The 17,047-nt window shown below is 33.8% G+C and overlaps 1 protein-coding gene across 1 annotated transcript; it reads right to left on the minus strand.

The window, feature by feature from the left end:
• LOC111062225 (nose resistant to fluoxetine protein 6) lies at positions 1 to 14,439 on the minus strand (the record flags this gene model as incomplete). Its single annotated transcript, XM_039423492.1, is given in 10 exon segments — positions 1 to 1,268; positions 2,252 to 2,394; positions 3,337 to 3,526; positions 3,976 to 4,111; positions 4,990 to 5,183; positions 5,859 to 6,027; positions 6,256 to 6,416; positions 7,423 to 7,613; positions 9,588 to 9,676; positions 14,225 to 14,439. Coding segments are annotated over 10 exon segments (1,635 nt in total), but the record flags the coding sequence as incomplete, so codon positions are not given.
• Positions 14,440 to 17,047: the final 2,608 nt, after the last annotated feature.

The raw sequence follows: 17,047 nt of genomic DNA on the forward strand, positions 1-17,047 counted from the left end.
TTCAATAAAGTTGATAGTTTTATTAACATTACAAATTATGACTACTTACAAAATAAATAAACTGGTCCAATTTACAGGTCCAAATATACTGGGGAGTATATACACTATGATTATGGAATGTGGATGAATAATGTTTATATAATCGTGATAAAACTATATCAATGAGTTTGAGGAGCAGGGACTCGGGAAAGTATTTTTTCTACAACTGCGCATAAAGAAAGAATTTACATACTCAATTCTCCTCGTAAAACAGCTTATTTCTGAGGAGAATCTACTTTTTCGCTCGCTAACCATCTGCGCATGCGCAGTAGATTTTCTTTATCTCGCAAATCATTTGCGTATGCGCAGAATAGTTTCTTTACGCTCGCTGATCAGCTGATGATAAGCAGCTCGCCAAAAGGTCAGATCTTAACCTAAAAAGTCGGTAATTGTAACTTCGCCAATATAAGAAATTTAACAGGTTTGGGCAGTTGTAGAAAACATTTTGTATGTAATTCGCGCGTAATGCTTCTTTATCGCTCTTGCAAAACTGTTTTGCGTGAGCGATAAAGTCGCGCATTACGCTCTTAATACATAAATAGCTATTAAGAGTATGAGCATAACACAAATCAAATGATCAAGATTATGTTGATATAAAGATAATGATCACATTAATTTTTTCATGAAACATAACTTGATTCATAACTAATATATCTGTCAACTTATGTATTGGAAAAAATACAAAAAGTCAAATTTATTTTTTATTGTTTCCTTGTTGGATTGTTTTAATATAATGGGTGTCACAGCATGGGAGGCAGCAGATGAGGGATTTTCAAGGACAGGTTGAACTTTGGTGTCTTGTGATTAGATTAGCCTTTTCAGGTTTTAAAAATGTTTGCATCCAATTCATTCTCACATCTCTTCCAATTATTGCAAATCCGCCATCATCGAACACTTTGCATCTTCTCAGCTCTCATTAGTTCTCTCCACTTCTCAGCAGTTTTTTCTCTGCTCTCAATTTGTACCTTCAATCATAATGCGAATTGATTTTTCTCAAGATTTGAAGATGTACGCAGTATTGAAAACTGCGAAAAATAATATTTTAGACTAGATATTGTTTTAGAATGTTGTGTGCATTATTGTCATTTATGTTCGGTTGGTGTTATAGTTGCTGGTTTCATCCGACTCTGTATTTGTCTGAGGATATAACGAGGAGGAGTTTCCACAGTCACGAACAGTAGCAGAGCCAGTGCTAGTGAAAGTGACATATCGTAGGCGGATGCAACCACCTGAAAAATAATTGAAATAATTTTTATGAAGCAAATCTGATCTCGATGTTGATCACTCTGTACAATAACTTTGATAAGCGATAGATAGTTTGACATTTACTGAATTTTCTACGTTACAAAATATTTTAGAACGAGGCATCGCCTTTTTAAGTGAAAATAATAAATGATTAAGGTTTCACAAATCTAAAATAGTTTTCAAAGTTGATATAGACCTAATTCTATTCATTCATCACGTTTTTGTTTGCTGAATGATGTTCATACTATTATCCAGATGTGCTTGGATGATGAGATGATGACATCATAAACCTATATGCGCTTGGCGGGATTCGAACCAAAAATTGTTTCTTCTCATTCGGAAGAGAGCCTCATCTGGCTGAGCTGTAGAAGTCCACAAAATTAATTATTGGATTAGAGCCATTCAATAAATTTATAATCATCGATAGTGATGCAATGTGCATCCATCCTTGGCGATGATTAATGACACTATAGCCTAATAGGAAACAAAGTACATTATTGACTGTTTATTCACTTCATCTAGAGAGTGACTAACAAATATTTATGAAGAAGAGTGCTAATTTGTTAGTAAATCTACAAGGAAGCTATAATCATGGGTCGATAGATCAATGATGAGTATGATATGGGTTCACTGAAGTATACAGTATAATATCATAGAGAAACAATAGCTTATAAGTAGATATCCCATGGTATAGGGAGTTTATGTCGTAACTTTTACTGTTATCTAAAGCTGATTACTGTCGATTATTGTCGATTTTTACTGTTTTGTTGGGGTGAGAGTGTATGAACGGCACAATATGAGAGACTACCAGTGTCACAAAGCTTCACGGGAAAGAAATATGTGAACTATCGGCTTGAGATAACAGTAAAAGTTACGACATAAACTCCCTATACCATGGGATATCTACTTAAGCTATTGTTTCTCTATGATAATATCCAACAGAAATATTGAGTCGATTGATGCTTACATGATTCAAAAAGTTGACATGAGTGCCTGATCTGCTGGATGCTGCAGAGTACACTTGAAGAACGTGGTGAACCAAGTAGACGTTATAGGAGAGTTTGCCGAGGAAAGTGAACGGCTTCCATGAAAGCACCACTGAGCCTGGAGCTGTAAATCCAATACAACCATTTCAAAAGAGAAAAGTAGACAGGCATTTTTAACTCTCCGTTAAGTAGGAGGACAAAAATGATTGAATAACCATGTGAACTCATAACACATTGCCAACACATAACACCATTACAGTCACAATTATTAATTTTCCATTTTTTTTTACTACATTCAATCTGCAGCAAATTGGGAGAATTGAATAATATGTAATAATTTTTACTCTACTGTGCTAATAATAGTTTATTTTTTGTAACAACAAATTTCAAATGTGTGTGGGTGGAGATTTATTCCAACCATCCCCCTTCCTGAACACTTGTTAAAAATAGTTGATTCATCACATTTTATTCTTTTGACATGATTGAATGAAACTGTAAATAATTGAATATTAAATTCCAAGCAATCTTTCCATTTCATAAAGAAATTCAAGGTGTCATAAATGTTCATTTAAAATAGGTTGGTTGTTGGTTAAGCACCTATTCTTTGATTAGTTTGATTGATTATCATGATAACTGAAATTACTAAATAAGAATGAAAAATTATACAATATAATAGATTATACATTCGTGGTAAGAATTTTGAATAATGGAAAATATAAATTTTATAGACTGAATAATTTTAAATATTTCATTCATTTTGACATACATTGGCAAGGTGAAATTTCTTTATTATTTTCAGTCTCAAATAAAATTCTCCCCAAAAAAAGTTTAATATCACGGGTAAATTTGAAACTGACAGAAATATTCAATATATGACAAGAATTTATGACGCTTTTATAGATTTAATTGATTTTGGCTTGCGAGTGGAAGGGTGGAATACCGTACATATTTAATTTTCAACTTTGATGAGTTTCTCAAAACCTTATTACAAAGGCCAAGAAATTATTTCTATTGGAGTCTATTTGAAATAATAAACTGATCTTCATTAATGACAGGCAACACTTACTTTTTGTCCCCATAGTGACGGAGACAATCACAAAGCAAAGACCAACGGCCCAAATACTTGTAGTCGAAGCTGCATACAAGGCTGATTCGATTACATTGTACGGCCTGGCTGGATTGTGATACAGTGATCCACTCCAGAAACACAATTGCATTATTGTACAACCAATTAGAAGCATGCTCCATGTTTGCGTCTGGAACAGGAACAGTATTATAAATCATTTACTAGTATAAGAATTGGGTGACAATATTATCCCTTCATTATTACTCTATTTCTTACTCATTACTTATATACCGTACTCATATTAATCAACCCCTCACATCAGCATTTGATGGCTATTTAGAGCTCTTTCAAAGCATGATGATTTTTATGTAAGTGAGGGATAATTGAATTCAAGTTTGGGTTGTGCCAGCTCTGGATCATTCTATATGCTTGAGAAAAATATCATATAAAGATACCAGTGGTAATGGATATAAATTTCATTGATATAAATTAAAATCTTATTCTGAGCACGATGATGGATTTGGTAGAACTTAATCCACAAGATTGAAATTCGTAATAAGAAGTTCAATATTGGGAGGCCAGGAAGTGATTTAAGAGGAATTATTGAAAAAATTACTTCAATAGTGAAATATAACAAACCTTGGTGAGACGGAGTTTGATATTCTTATAAACCCAGTATCCAGTCAGAACACCAAGAATATATGGGCCAGCTCTATATTGTGGTTGTATGTAGATGGAAGTATAATGATCGTCTCCTCTGGGGTTGATGAAAAAGCTGCAATGAAAACATAATAATGTGAAAAGTGTATCTAATCTCATTTTGGAATATTTTATTTGTGAAGATTCGGAAGAGAACTACAGTAGTTTGTATGTAATCCTCCCCCAAAAATGTTATTGAGAAGTACTCGCAAAAATAAATGAATTAATTAACAATACCTTCATACAGAGATAGACATGCATTTAAACTCCACCTATTCGTGAAGGAGCCAACTTTTTCATGATTTTGAAAACCCATCATATTAAGTGACTTTGTTGAAAAATCTGAGAGATCACATCCTTAACAAGTTTCCCGCATTTATAAAAAAACTTATTGAAATAATCATACAAAATGGGACATTAATCCAAAAAATTAATAGAAGAAAAAACATTAAATGAATATGAAAATTAATTAACAGCTTCAATAGTTAATGTTCCTTTGAGTTGAACTTTACAAATTACTCTAAGAAAGTACTTGAAATTAATTTGGAATCAATCTAGTGTCAAAACTTCAAAACTGTCAGTGATAACTTATTCATTTTTCGAGGAACGTATGACTTCAATTCAATTATATTAGCAATATAATAATTATATAGACAAATTCTATCGCGTATTGTTCTAGAAGGATTTGGAAAAATCATGTAGCCTACCGATTGATCCCAATCAACTTTATCACATCTATTCCAATTAAAGTGCTCCATTGCATATTGGCAATTGATATTCAACAAGAATGCCAAGTTTAAAATATTTGTAGGTACTACTTGAGGCACTCCAATGAGGTTGCGAGTAGGCCTATACCGCAAGCTCAAGTACATATAATTACTTCTAAAAAATGAAATGAATTACAATAATTAGATATTGAATAGAGTTTATTTGTAGAATATAGCCCTAACTCACTTTTTGAAGAACCAGATTACAGCAGTCCTCTTGTAGAGATAGGTGTGGACGAAGACAGCACTGACAGTCATGCAGTAGAGCAGCGCAAACACACCAACCATCAGCTTCGTGTACTTCTTCAGGGCCAGAATAATCACTGTTGCCACAGCCATGAATTGGAAATCACAGGCAATATACCAGCAATGCATCGCACACTGCAATTCAATAACAAATAAAATGCCATAAGTTTCCTCACCTTTACTCGAAATTAGCTTATATTATTACGAAACAAATAACCTACAGGTATATACCACAAGACATAAATGATGTAGTCCTATGAATAAAAATTAAAAACTAAAATACCCTTTTTAACATTTATTTTTCACAACACGTTTCAACTTCAAAGACAAGTTGAAACTGTTATCAAAAATGGAAAATAAATGTTAGAAAGGCTACTTTAATTTTTATGTTAATTCAAGTTGCCCTAAACAGGAAGTGATCATTATTTGGTAGGCCTATGCCCTATAATATTATACTCTTCTCAAATATTATATGTGCAGGATTGCTCTAGAATTTCTAGGGAGCGGTATTGCTAACTGGAATACAAAAATCACCATCAACATAATAAATATATATGTTCAGGTCGGTACCGTATTCAATTGGAATTCTAAATTCAAAATATAATGCATCTGTGTGTTACATCAAGTTATTTGCAGCAACCACTGCTAGTCGTTTATTAATTTAAATGTTTCATAGAACGTCTTTGAAAATGTGATGTAATAAAAAGAAAATCAAAACATCAATCACGACATAATGATCATTAGCAGGGAAACAAATGACAGGAAGTGGCGATGAATTAATAGTTATCCAAATCATCGTGAAGGACTAACCATTCTCAGAGGGTTGACAACATTGTTGAGGAAAACCAGATTAGTCCACCAATTAACTTCGCATGCAGACTGATCATTGCCAGCCATCTGGTTCCAAAGTGGTCCGTCACCTATCTTGTAGAACAGGGTCATGTAGAAAAATACCAATAGTATGTAGGCTGGCATCAATCTGAAATCATTGCGAAATTAAATCAAGCAAAAATAGAAGCTCTGAAATTGTGAATTGGAATTTAAAGGGTTTGAGGGGTTCACAATCAGTAATCTACCACTATATTTTCAGACTGTCTATAATATGTATATATTTTTCTAACACAATATTCTAATGGAGTCCAAGTTTGTTGTTTGAATATGGTATGAGTCGTATAAAATATACAGACTGAACTAAGAAATATCTTACCTAATATAGCGGTGAACATATACTGAGAAAGGACTGATAGTGGCAGTGTCACATTGTAATGGGAGGAGTAGACCCAAAAGAAATCCACTCATCACGAAAAAGCTGTCCACGAACAAATCCATATGACCAATCCACATCGAGAACCAATAGTTCCTGAATACCTGTCAAATATGAAAATATACCATAAAAACGATAGTAGAAGTACGTGTGAATTTCAAATCAAGTTTTCAAGTCAATGGCCCGGTTGCATAACATCCGGTTGAATTTTAACCGTGATTAACTTTACGAGAACCAATCAGAGAAGGTGTTTTTGAAAATACGGCTTCTCTGATTGGTTCTCGTGGAATTAGTTTAAATTTATCTGGCTTTTGTGCAATCGGCACCTTGAGTTTTTATTTCTTCGAACAAGCCAAATCTAGTGAACGTATGGTATATATAGGCTTACACTTGACAAAATTGAAATCCCTGTAGGATAGCTACAGCAAAATAATGTGAATTATATGCTACATCTTCGTACGGTACCTACACTATCATTCCATCCTTGTTTTGAGAATGAATGTTCAATAATGCTACATCTTCGTACTGTACACTATCATTCCATCCTTGTTTTGAGAATGAATGTTCAACAATAATCAGAATAATAGGCTACTGTGTATTAACTGAAGTATTATTTATTTAAGTTTTAGTAGGACAATTTTCGGAAACTTTTTCTGAGAAATAATATTCCCGCTTGCAACACTGCAGAAATTAATCAACAAGATATATGGTGTAGCCCTAAATTGATAATATTTATACAGACAGGCGATAGTCAAGTCGCTATACTATGTTTTTTATTTTTCCTCCTAAGTCTCCGTATCTAAAGTAACATCAGTATCTTATCGTGCACTATTTTGAAGTTTAAATAAATACTTTCAACTGCGGTAGTCCAGTGAGAATAGATGATGTTATAAACTTTGATGGAGTGATGCCAGAGTTTGCATAAGTTCAAATCTCGCATAAGTTCGAATTCGCATAAGTTGCTCGGTACCCAACGCCATGAATCACTTTGGACCATTTTATCATATCATCTGATTAACCAAACATGAGTTGATATTATTTAATGAGCATGAACCAACAAAAAACATTATTACATAGCCTGATAATAAATCTTATAACTTATTTACTTACATGTTCAATCAACTCATAGTTTTGAGTGGGTCCCAGAAGCATAACAGCATATCGGTGCCCAAGAACAACAAACACAATTGACAAGAAGTGAATGGCATACATCGGAGTCAGATCCAAGCCAGAAATCGGCTTCTCTCTTCGAAAGACACTGTGGTAGCCTCTTCTTGCTGACATGCACAATAGGAAATTGCCTAGAATACAAAGTGAAATATTATGAAAATAGTTTTTCAAAGAGTTATGAGGAGAAGAGTTCAACACAAAAGCAATCTTAGACAGATGATAAATTCTTTTTCATAGATTGAAGACCATCTATCAGCTATAGGAGAAATGTCAATTGGAATCTCTCCAGAACATTTAAACCGTATAAGACTACTATGAGTTTCAAGGGTATCGATGAAATTGAATCTATCTCATTCACGGCCGAGTAACGAAAAATACTGAGTTTTTAGAATCCTAGTAGGAAATTTTTATTCACAAGAATTCTCCCGAAATGTTGATATTTTTTATTCTTTTCAAAACAAAGTTCTTTTGACTTTGATAGAGAGGGAATTTTTGGAAGTGCGAACTTCTTGAGTCTTTAAAAAGGGTTTCCAAATAAAACCATTTAGAGTAAGTCATTTATGTAATTTCTAAAATTTGAATTACAATATTTTACAATATTAGAATGAAATCAATCGTTTCAACTCCAACTTGAATAACTTTAATGTACATAGTCTAGGCATCAGTGGTTCGGCATGGTTTTCCAAGTACATCTTCTATCGAAAATAGATATGAAGAATAAATTTTTATCTTTTGCGAAAAAGAATTTTCGCCACACTGCACAAAAAGCAGCTGTTTTCCAGTCCCTACATAGATCTGAAAGACATTGTTTGCAGACGACTCTCGTCTGACGTCAGAACAGGTTTCTTTCAAGCTAAGGCCGGAAAGAGTACCCTTTCCGGCCGCTAACATGGAACTAAGAAAGGTGAAAGAGAAATGGTCTTTAGCATTGGGAGCTAATGTATCGGATTTTCGGATAGATATTCCAAGCCAGGGCGGAGCTTAGAGATGACTTGAATAGAACAGACCAATCAGCATCTCGGGATCACAGCCCCAGAACGAACTGACGCCTAACTTTTTGGCATCAGCTATACGTGTAATGTGGCGAAAAATATCGTACGCGACTCTCTCAGAAAGGTGTTTACAGTATTCAGATAACATATTCCCGGGCTAGGCAAGCCTCGACCGGGAAACTATCCTCATACCGTTAACACTAACTTTCTGTGCTTGTAGCCTAATATACTATAATACTTTAATATTCAACTTTTCATGAATTTTTCAGGATTTTTTTCCATGCATCAAAATTCTCCACAAGTACTAGAAGTATCTTTCTCACTCACAATATGAAAGTCTTGACTGAAAAATCGACTGAAATCGAAGGTAAACTGTGTTATGAGAATATGAACAAAATCAACGGACCACTCTTTAGAAATATAAATCAAATAAGGAGAAATTCCCTTCAGTAAAACGTCAGCAAATTCTTCCACACCTACTATCGAAACATTACAGAAATCGATTATATTTGTATATTCCAAATCTTACAATATGTTGTCATATTCGAATTATGACAACATATACGACAATTTTTCAACATCGATCGATGTTGAAGAATTGTCGTAGTTCCAGTGAAAAAAGCATTTGGAAATATCTCATGTGTATTGAAATTTTGTAACTCCATTAAACAGTAAAAAACAAGATATTTAGTCAATTTTCAAAACTACAGTTACTACCTGTATCTGCTATTGCTAAAGTAACTGTATTCAAAACTAGTGTTTTTTGTAAGGTTCCACAACCAATTTTTGAACAACAAATTCGAAATCAATGATCTTCTTATTCTAAACATTTCAATAGGTACTGTTCTTTTATTTAATAACGAGACTGGAGTTAAGCTCTCAACTCTACAATGATTTGTACGTTCTACGGCATTCTCTACTATTCTATATATTGATTTCAATTACATCCATGATAATAATTATAATAGTCATGGAAAAGTGATTGAAGTTATATTTGAAAACCCTTTATAGAATACCTCACTGAAGTATCTGTGTATAACATAATATTTTATAGAATAATAAATTAATTATAAATGCTTCACTGCAAATAGAGACGAGCCATCTGCTACTTACTTGGTGGGCTGTCTCCTTCTTCTTTGAAGTAGATGAAGTCATATACAGTGGCGATGAAACACAGGAGGAATAGACCAATCAGAAACAAACTGAAAAATATTGAAAAATAATTTAAAAAACATAGTCCACTTTGCTAGACTATACTGTATTGTATTGAAACTTTACTTTGCTGCGTTTAACTATATCTGTGGTTTAGTGAAGGTGATGTTGAGTTGGATATACATATAAAAGACCCAAATATCACAAATTCTTATGTACGGTAGTTAACCGTTTTTCAGAAACTATTTTCGATAGTTATACCGTTATCATCTAGTTCTTCTCAATGTTTCAATTAATGAATAGGGCCTAATGGTGACAATTTCTGTTTTAATTAATGAGTAGGGCATAATGGTGACTATTTATGTTTCAATTAATGAGTAGGGCTAATGGTGACAGTTTCAAGTTGATTTTATTCAATGGCCGTCTCAAGCTGAAACCCACACACCAGTGGGTGACCGTAAGTGACACTTGCAGTGAGGATATTATTCCAACTGAGATTGTTCATACTCGCTAGGCCGTACATATCGGGACAGTCCAATCAGATATCATGGAAATCATATTTTCTCTGTGCCGGTCACTTTCAGTGTCACTGATTTGTGGGAATCCATGATCATCCACTACCTCCGTTTACGGAGGTAGTGGATCATCTCGCTCAGATATTTGTAATCATAATCTATCACCTGGATCATGTGGTCTAGTGGCAGGGGTACCCACAAGGGGGGGGGCATGGCGCAATTTGCGCCATCAACATTTTTTGGGGGGGGCATGATTTTTTGTATATTTTATGTCAACATTTTGAATTATGATTAAAAAATCAAGGTATTAAATAGAGATATCATAATGTAGTTAATTTTTCCCACCTTTACAATGTTATATTTTGCTAAGTGTTACTCAATATAAAGCATAAGCACAATTGATAATGTTTTGTATGCAGGAATTTTAGTAATTTTAAGCCTATGAGTTTGAAGGTAAATCTTTGACAAAAATAAATTATAACTCTATCATTAACTATTATTCTGATCTCCTTTGCTTCATTTTAATTTTTAATGGTCCTGTGTTTGAGTTTCCTTGCTGTTGCAAGAAATATGCGATATTTTTCTCATTTTCACAGTCTCGACAGTTTTTCGATTTAAACAGTGATGCAAGATCAATTTAGGGCAACTCAGCTTATAGAGCATGGAATTTTCTCTCATTTAAGACCAATTGCAAGTTTCTATCATGTATTGTACTCATTTTAGAGACTGTTTCCTGAAAACCGATCATTTGACTGGACTATAAGTTGTTTTCCTATTATATGAAGCGAGCAATTTCTGTATATCTGTTTATATTTTTCTATTTTTTATCTGGCTATCTCCTTATATGGTTATTTATGTTCAACAGATCTCGGAAACGGCTCTAACGATTTTCACGAAATTCGGAATATAGTAGGTTTATGATATAAAAATTCGATTGCACTAGGTCTCATCCCTGAGAAAACTCCCTGAAGGACATGAAAAGGATAATTCATCCTTGGAAAAACAGACGATGATTTCGTCTGTGAATAAATCACAGACGAAATATATTTTTCGTAGTGAATAAATCAAAATTCGGGTAAGTAACAGTTTTGGGCTGTGCCTGTTAGTACTTCCCCAATCATTTTAAAGAAATGATTATCAATGAAATAAATCTGTTTATCAATGAATAAATAACGAGCAAAGCTCGGTGCCCCGATATTTGGTATTAATAGATAGAATTTACAAAATGTACTTGTTCAGATGATATCTTTATTCCAAAAACCAAATCATTTAAAGTTAGTCTACATTTTGTTCGACTTGTGTTATTTACTCCTGTAATGTTTAAAAGTAAATACTACCAACAACACAACATCAGTGACAACCTATTCCAATTCATGATAAATATCGGGGCACCGAGCTCCGCTCTAGAGTACCTACAAATGCATATAAAAATTATTACGAAAGAAGAAATTATACTAAATATTCATAGTTCATACAGAAAGGTTCTATCTAATCACAGTGGATTGAGATTAATTCGCAGAGGAATGCAAACATTTCTCTCACAAAAGCATGTTAAATTTTAATCCTGATTCATTTCACGTGAAACAAATCACAGAAGACCATCTCAAAAAGATAGCTTATCTGATTGGTTCTACTGGAATTAATCAGGATTAAAATTTAACCGGCTTTTGTACAACTGTCACCAAGTACCTGATTGAATTATGTACAAAAGTTCAACAGCTGAGTAATAATTTTGTCTCAGTCCCACACACATGCACTCGCTCACTCACTTCCATCATCAACAGATGCCGAAATTATCAGCTGTTTTTCCAAGGATGAATAAATTCTTTTAATGTCCTTCAGCGAGTTTCCCCAGGGATGAGACCTAGGGTAATCGAGTTTTCATATTATAAACCTACTATGTTCTGAATTTCGTGAGAATCGTTAGAGCCGTTTTCGAGATCCGGTGAAATACAAACATCTAAAAATTTAAACATCAAAACTTCTAAACAGAAATTGCTCGTTTGATAGTATAGGATTTAGAATACCTAAACTTGCCGACATTATATATTGTATGAATAAAGTCGTTCCAAATTTGTATGAATGTTTACCAAGATTGCTATGCAATATTCTTTTGCAATAAAGAATTATCAATGATATTATTATTCAACTTTTTATAAGTAACCTTAACATTTAAAAAGCAAAGCCTCCCTTACTTATCTTTTAATATCCTATTAAAATATGTGTCATGTAGTTTTTCCTGATGTAATGAAGTTCTTTCTAGTCCTCCCGAACAAGAACGGGTGCACTGCTAGTCTCAAAAATAATATCAAAAGATACTTTATTTCTATTTTAAAGAGATAAGAAACGATGGTATATAGTTTTACAATATTATGAAAACAGGAAGAATTCCTCACAAGACCAAAGGTAAATAATGTCCTATGGAAGATTAGAATGTAGAGGTGCGTACAGATATACGCGCCGCGAACATGAGCAATTCACTTTTAATCAGCTGATTATATCTGTATTTTTACAGAAACGGTAAAATACAGATATAAAAAGCTTGGCATCAGCTGATTAAAAGTGAATTGCTCATGTTCGCGGCGCGTATATCTGTAAGCACCTTAAGATGTGAATGTTATTGTCATACACTGACTAATGTTAAAAACTAAAGAGTTGGGAGTTGGGGTACTTTGGGGGTGGTCATTACACATGGATTGGGGGGGGGGGCATTACACTTGAATTGGGGGGGGGCATGCGCCATTGGCCTTGGGGGGGCTGGGCACCCCTGTCTAGTGGTGATCTGTAAGTGATCCGTGGTCTAGTGGATAGAGTGCATAGAAATCTCAGGTTCAAACCCTCTCACAACCAAATTTTTTTAACCAGATCACTCCCGTGTTCTATCGTATGGACACGTTAAATTGTCGATCCCCGCTGAAGTATGACAGTCGTAAGGCCCATTAACGGCTCAAATTATACTATTCAAATAATTATTATTCAGGCGGTGGGACCTTCCCGCAAGGGACTCCCCACCAACGAAAGCCATACGAATTTACTTTTTCACCTGGATCATGATGATCACAATCAACATAAGGATCATAATAATCATAAAGATCATAATAATCATAATTAAAACCTAGATCATGATAATCATAATCAATTGAAATAATGATATAAAAATAGTTGGAAAAATAATATTTTTAGAACCCAAATAAATAATCTAAAAATAAATTAATATCTCGCATTGTGATTATGTCCATTAAAATATTTTATATATTTTCATTTGTTATTTTGAACAATTGAACGATTGTGTGTACTGTGAATTGGTTTTTAGTGACAATGATGGCAGTTAACGTGGATTGCGAAAAATGTATGAGCTTAATCCATTTTATATTTAAATATTATCCTTGATATGTCCAACAGTTCAAATCAATGATTCAAGAATATTTACTATCGAAACATGAAACTTTCATCAACTCTCTGTTCCAAGTTAGTTGCTAGAAGTAGTAGTCCTGGTGAGAACTACCTATCTTATTAATATTTAACCCGTTATTATATTAGGAAAAAATTGCTCATTAGTCTTTTTAGACTAGATTACAATGGGATAAAAAAAAAACTCTCTGTTCAATTTATTAATTTGCTCAAAAGGCATTTACATGAACGAGCTTCTCCAAATTCAAGTTTGTCCTTTTTTCAGGTTGCAAAGTAGTATTATAGTCCAGTAACTATATACATTTGTGCTTGCAATTTATATTATAGTTCTGATTTTTTTATATATTTTTGGATACATGAGAGAGCCATCAGTAAAGAACCAATTTTTTCATGCAAAATTTCCTTTTGCTGAACACAGAGTGGCCCAAAAACCTCGAATTTTCTGTTCATTTTCCAGTTTTCAGCTATTTCCGCCAAATCCAGCAAGCACACCCCTTTTTCATGTATATATTGACTGGACTATTACTAGATGTATTCGTGGCCATCTGAGAATCTCAACAACTCTGACAGAATAATTGAGCTATTCATTATATCAAACTAGATAATTATTAACATAGACATATGAATAATATAGTCACATCTATAAAAGAGGAAAATGTAATTCATTCATACCTGAACACAATGTCTTTGAATGAAAAGTCGTACTTGGGACTGTCGATCGGTGTACAACCTTCTGAGTCGAGGAATATCTGTATGCGATCGCTGAGCTTCTTCTGAGCGAGATGTTCGCGCAAAGATCCTTGAATGTCGTCTTCACTGCACGAGTCAGGAACACACAGCGCCCACCGAACGCGGTCCAGTCTCTGCTTCGAGTACGAACCTCCATACTGCACAATAATTATTACGCCTGTTATTATCATTCAAAACACTATACTTTAGAATACCTATCTCCCAGAGTTTGGCATAATGAGTGATTTCAATTCGGAGATTATAGTGAGGTCCACGTTATAATGGCACTGTTTGATTAGCGATTTTATTACTATCCTTGTCTTTCATTCAACAAAGCGGATAGCAAGAAGGCATTGACTTGACAGTGAGGATCGGCAACGTTGTTCTCCTATCTTTCTCCACTGCCATCATAACATGGACCTCACTATAGTCACAGTTGAAAGTCATGACGAGTTTAGGGTAATACCCTACCAATAATAATAATAATAATATCGAGTGACCTGGCTGGCTCAGGTCTGGTGTCAGAGTTTTCAGGTCGCAACTGATCAATTTCAGGGCTTCTGATATTACCTAACGACTGCTTTTTAGGCAGCCGGGACCGACGATTTAACGTGTCCATCCAAAACACGGGAGTGGCCCGAGATAAATATCTTGCCTGGGCCGGGATTTGAACCCTGGCCACTGAATCATAAAGCCAGCATCTGATCCACCCTACCAATATTATTGTCTTTCAATTATGCTTGTCCTGAATCCAAAACCAAGACCAGAAGTAAGACCATACAGTAGAAAAATAGGCTACCGTAATTTGTTCTGCTACAGTTTTTGGGTCATTATGATAAACTGGTAACTAGTGTATTGCTAGAATATTTTGATGAAATTATACATATATAAATTAATCATGTTTATATTGTTGATAGAAATAGGCTAAATCAATACCTAATTATAATATTATAAACTGATGTTGTTTACTAACTTCCTAATTTTACAGTTTTAAAATATGTGGGAATATTGATGAATTCAAAGCATGATGAAGTTTACGTGGAATGCAAAATGGAAATAATTAACTGGATAACACAAAAATATATTTTTTGGCCCCTACTGAAGAACAAATGTTGAACAATAACATAGATTCAAATATAAGTATTTCCTTCGATTTGCCAGTGGGTGTGTCATTATTTCAATTATGTAGGCTATGGAACATTGATTACAAAGTAGTCACATCTCTCTGAAAAAGCAATAATCTAACATTATGATATATACTTTCCTCTTTCGGTTAGATTAATCAACAATAACCACTTCATGGTTCACCTAAGATTTGTAAATAGTTCGAATCCTACTTTAGTGAACATATTACATATTTCATCCACATGTAATGCCACAACATGACAACTTATAGTTCATTAAAAATATATTAAAAAAACAATGGGGCATATTATTTAATTTAATGACAAGAAAACGTCCAATTGGCTATTTATTAGGCTTGTGTTGTTTTCGACGATATGCCATAGGCCGCCTATTAATCGCTGTGGAGATTAATTGATGTTTTGAAAAGTAACTGCAGTATACTTGATAGAAGTTAGATAAAAATGGTATTTTCCATTGGAAAAGAATATGGACGAAGGTAAATCCTTCTGAAGAAACAATCAAACACGTAAGGTATGAAGCCCAAGGCAAGCTTCTCTATTACAATAAATCGTTAAAGAATAATACTTCTGTCCATTAAACTCATCAATACGTGACAAAGCATTAACAAACTTTTATGGCTCGTTACAATGACCTGATAACGTTTTCTTATGATATCTCTAATAGGAAGCAGGAAGTAAAGATATTTGGATATGACAAGGATGTAGTAGGAATACTGTTATCTTATTCGTTGAGTTGAGCATTGAGCATGTTATCTCCTTGAGTAGGCCTACGGTACGTAGAATTGATGATTTATAGGCATTGGTATTACTCTGAGCTCACTGACAATTAAACAAATGTTTCGCATTCTTCTCTTCTTTTTCTTCTTCTTCTAGAATGAATCACAGATTCATCCACCTTCTCTCTATGGTTGCATATTCTTTGTTCCCGAAACCCCGGCAGTAGGCCTAACTGCTGAACTCTATTAAATACCTAATAATACCTAATAATTAATTATATTAAAGATTTTTTCTAAATATTAATCAATAAATTGATTAAGAATAACAAAATATGGGTCATAACGTAAAGATTTCTTTTAAAACCGGATCATGATTTTTATTATTCGATAAGTATTTAATAATTATTCATTTCACTTAACTAACAATATCTATCAGATAACCTGATGAGAGAGAAGATATCTGTCGCAAAATAATGTTATCATCCACCTTACAGGCATACTCATGAAAATTAATTTCAATTTATTGATGTATGCGCATGAAAAAAATGGTACGATCATGAACATTTATCAAATATTTTTGAAACGGTGTTTAAATATTTATTCCATGTCCAATTTTTTTATAAAGCACTTTAATCTCCAGGAACAGTTATTTGCAGCTAATGAAATACTATGTACATATATAATAGGCGATATTCTCTTAATTGAGCCTTTTTGGAAAATAACAGTTACTGGAGATTGGAGAATGGAAATGACTTCTGATGAACCTTAAACGTTAACCTTCAAATCAACAAGAATAGCAGGTATCAATTTAACAGCTTCACAGCCTAAATTAATAGATTGCAATAAAGACTGACCATTTCCGTCCGCGTGCTCTGAATATCCGTTTCTTCCGGTGCTAGCGGATG

Source organism: Nilaparvata lugens, chromosome 3, assembly GCF_014356525.2.
Source record: "Nilaparvata lugens isolate BPH chromosome 3, ASM1435652v1, whole genome shotgun sequence".
Lineage (NCBI taxonomy): Eukaryota > Metazoa > Arthropoda > Insecta > Hemiptera > Delphacidae > Nilaparvata > Nilaparvata lugens.